We start from the raw sequence: 3,526 nt of genomic DNA on the forward strand, positions 1-3,526 counted from the left end.
TGGAGTTAGGGAAGATAGGATTTATTTCTTCTGAGCTGAGGGAGTATTGCTGTAGGAGCTTGTAAACTGCCTGAGCAGTGAGGGTCTGAAAAAGTTGCCCCCTGAAAACAGCAGAAAATATACAGAAACCGTTGGTGATTCCAGGACACCTAGTTTAACCAGAAAATGCTGGATTTTCTCTCAAACACCGGTAGCTATGCACAAAGCAGCACTCTCAAACAACATTATTACCGTCCTTTCCCCCCCTCCTCTTCCAACTTATCAGAGAAGGGTGGAAAAGTTTGTTCTCCTCACTTCCATCTTTGTACCACGAGAGCCACAGAAGACAAGAGTGATAGTGAAAGCTATTTTCTCTTCTCCAGCCCTACCACTTACAGTGACAGCGAGGCCTGCCTGCAATGGGAAGCAGAAGACCTTGAGTTGTTCCTCTTGCCTGCCTGCCTCAAACTGAACCATGAACGGCGCATGCCCCTCGCGGCTGGGGAGGCACGGCTGCGCTGGCGGCCGCAGCCCAGCGGCAGTGAGCGGGGAGCTCCCGCAGGCGGCGGCGACCAGCGGCGGTTGCTGACCGCCTGCAGACACCGCCAGCTGTGTCGGTGGCCGGGTGGCGAGTGGTGACCGCCCGCAGGCACCGCCGACAGCGTCCCACGCACTTGTGTGCACCCGCAATGCGTCGCCCCTGAACTGAGCTGCCATTCCCATATATTGAAAAGGAAGACATGCGTGCACACGATAAAACCATCTCTTCTAAAATTTAAGTGAGCTGGGCCTGAGAACGCCAAGAATTTATTTTGGCCTGTCTGACACTTCATTTCTGCTCCTCCAGCCACTTTTTGGCGGCTGCTGACGCTCTAGCAACAGCTGCTGTTGCCTCCTCAAAAGGCTTGATGTGCTCAAGAGCGTCCCAGGGGGAAGGAAAAATCCCCCCGCACCGCTGGTACCAAGGCAGGAGGCTGAAGTCAGGTGCGGGGTAGCAGATGCCCGCTGCTTTTAATTTCCAGCCTTTCTTTTCCCATCACAACTAGTTCCCGTCACAGAGGCTAAAGGTTACTCCCAAGCGAATACCCTCAGTGAGAGCAGGGAGAGAGCGCCAAGATTCGTGGGTGCCTGAGGGAAAACCTGCCCTAAAAGCATCTCGGGCGGCGATTCACCCGGCCTCCGGGGCGGGCGGAACGCGTTGTGCCAGCAGGCTGTAGCCGGGGGCTCTGTTTCCGCAACGCACCGCGGCGGCCGGCCGGGTACCGGAAGTGGCGCGTGGTTGTGGCGGCGCGGAGCGAGGATGTTGCGAGCGGGGAGCGGGGCGCCAGGCGGGGACAGCGCGCTGTTCGCGGGGTTCCGCGCGCTGGGGCTGTACTCTGGCTCGCTGCCCCACGTGCTGCGCTTCCACCAGCGCCACCGCGAGTTCTATCTGGTCGTCGCCGTGGGCCGCAGTTTCCACACCTACAACGTGAGTGACCCCTCCTCCCCTCCGCTCTGGCGTGGCGGCAACGTGGGCCTGGTCCCCAGAGAAAAACAGCAACTTGCAGTCCCCCAACATCCCAGGATGCACTACTCCCAACCCCCCTCACCCACTCCCCAGTGGGGTGGAGCCCGGGTGTCCTGGCTCCCCGCCACACTGGGTCAGCAGCAGGTCAGAACTGCGCTGGTTCCGGGGATAAACCCGCGGTGGGTGTCTAGTCATAGAATTGTGCAAAGTTCGGGTTGGAAGGGACCTCAGGGGCTCATCTGGTCCAGCCCTCTGCCCAAAGCAGAACTATCCCTAACTAGATCATCCCAGCCAAAGCTTTGTCTAGCCGGGTCTTGAAGACCTCCAAGGATGGAGTGTCCACCAGCTCTCTGAGTAACCTGTTCCAGTGTTTAACTACTCTCCTAGTGAGAAAATTCTTCCTAATAGCTAACCTAAACCTCCCTTACTGCAACATGAGATCGTTGCTCCTTCTTGTGTCATCTGCTATTACTGAGAACGCTCCAGCTCCATCCTCTTTTGAACTCCCCTTCAGGTAGTTGAAGGCTGCTATTAAGTCCCCTCTCAGTCACCTCTTCTCTAGACTAAAGAAGCCCAGTTCCCTCAGTCTTTCCTCATAAGTCATGTCCCCCAGCCCCCTCACTATTTTTGTTGCCTTCTGCTGGACTCTCTTCAATTTGTCCACATCCTTTTTGTAGTGGGGGCCCAAAACTGGACACAGTACTCCAGATGTGGCCTCACCAGTGCTGAATATAGGGGAATAATCACTTCCCTTGACCTGCTGGCCACACTCCTATCAATATCAATGCAGCCCAGTATGCTGTTCGCCTTGGCAACAAGGGCATGCTATGGGCATATATTCAGCTTATTATCCACTGTAACCCTCAGGTCCTTTTCTGCAGAGCTGCTGCCTAGCCAGTCAGCCTCCAGCCTGTCCTGGTGCGTGGGATTGCTCCATCCTAAGTGCAGGACTTTGCACTTGTTGAACCTTGTTGAACCTCATGAGATTGTTTTTGGTCCAGTGTTCTGAATCCTAGCCCTACCCTCCAGCGTTTCTACTATTCCCCATAGCTTGGTGTCATCTGAAAACTTGCTAAGGGTGCACTCTATGCCATCTCCCAGGTCACTGATGAACAAAACCATCCCCAGGACTGACGTCTGGGGCGCTCCTCTTGATATCAGCTGCCAACTAGATATTGAGCCATTGATTACTACTCTCTGAGCCCTATGCTCCAGCCAGTTTTCTGTCTACCTTACAGTCCACGCATCCAGCCTGTACTTCCTTAGCTTGCCTGTGAGAATGTTGTGGGAGACCATATCAAAATCCTTGCTAAAATCAAGGTACACCACATTCAGTGGTCTCCCTGCATCCACAGAGCCAGTCATCTTTTTATAGAAGGCAGTTGTGTTGGTCAGGCATGACTCGCCCTTGATGAATCTATGCTGACTGTTCATAATCACCTTCTTCTCCAAATGCTTAGAATGGATTTATTAAGGATCTGCTCCATGAATTTTCTAGGGACTGAGTGATGCGAGGCTGACTCGTCTGCAGTTCCCCGGATCCTCCTTTTTGTGTTTCGTAAATATGGGCACTATGTTTGCCCTTTTCCTGTCATCCACGATCTCTCTTGATAGCCAGGAGTTTCCAAGGATGATGGCCAATGGCTCTGCAGTTTCATCAGCCAACTCTCAGCACCCTTGGGTGCACCCCGTCCAGCCTCATTGACTTGTATACATCCAGCTTTTCTAAATAGTCCCTAACTTGTTTTTTTTACTGTTGGCTGCTTACCTCCTCCCCAAACTGTGCTGCCTGGTGCAGTAGTCTGGGAGCTGATCTTGCCTGTGAACACTGAGGCAAAAAAGGCATTGAGCACTTAATCCTTTTCTGCATCCTTTGTCACAAGTTTGCCTCCCCCATTCAGTAAGGGACCCACACTTTCCCTGATCCTTCTCTTGCTACCAAGATGCTTGTAAAAACCCTTCTTGTTACCCTTTGCATCCCTTGCTAGCTGCAACTCCAGTTGTACTTTGGCCTTCCTGACTTCATCCCTGCGTGGTTGA

At 53.4% G+C, this 3,526-nt stretch overlaps 1 protein-coding gene across 1 annotated transcript in view; it reads left to right on the top strand.

The window, feature by feature from the left end:
- Window positions 1-1,268: 1,268 nt before the first annotated feature.
- Window positions 1,269-3,526, top strand: part of WDR36 (WD repeat domain 36) — an 84,365-nt gene continuing 82,107 nt past the window's right edge. Inside the window, exon 1 of the mRNA XM_019517252.1 lies at window positions 1,269-1,447. Within this exon, the coding sequence (XP_019372797.1) occupies window positions 1,280-1,447 (168 nt within the window). The 5' untranslated portion in view covers window positions 1,269-1,279. The remainder of the gene's footprint in view (window positions 1,448-3,526) is intronic.

This window comes from Gavialis gangeticus, unplaced genomic scaffold (genome assembly GCF_001723915.1).
Source record: "Gavialis gangeticus isolate Ggan-Ray unplaced genomic scaffold, GavGan_comp1, whole genome shotgun sequence".
Lineage (NCBI taxonomy): Eukaryota > Metazoa > Chordata > Crocodylia > Gavialidae > Gavialis > Gavialis gangeticus.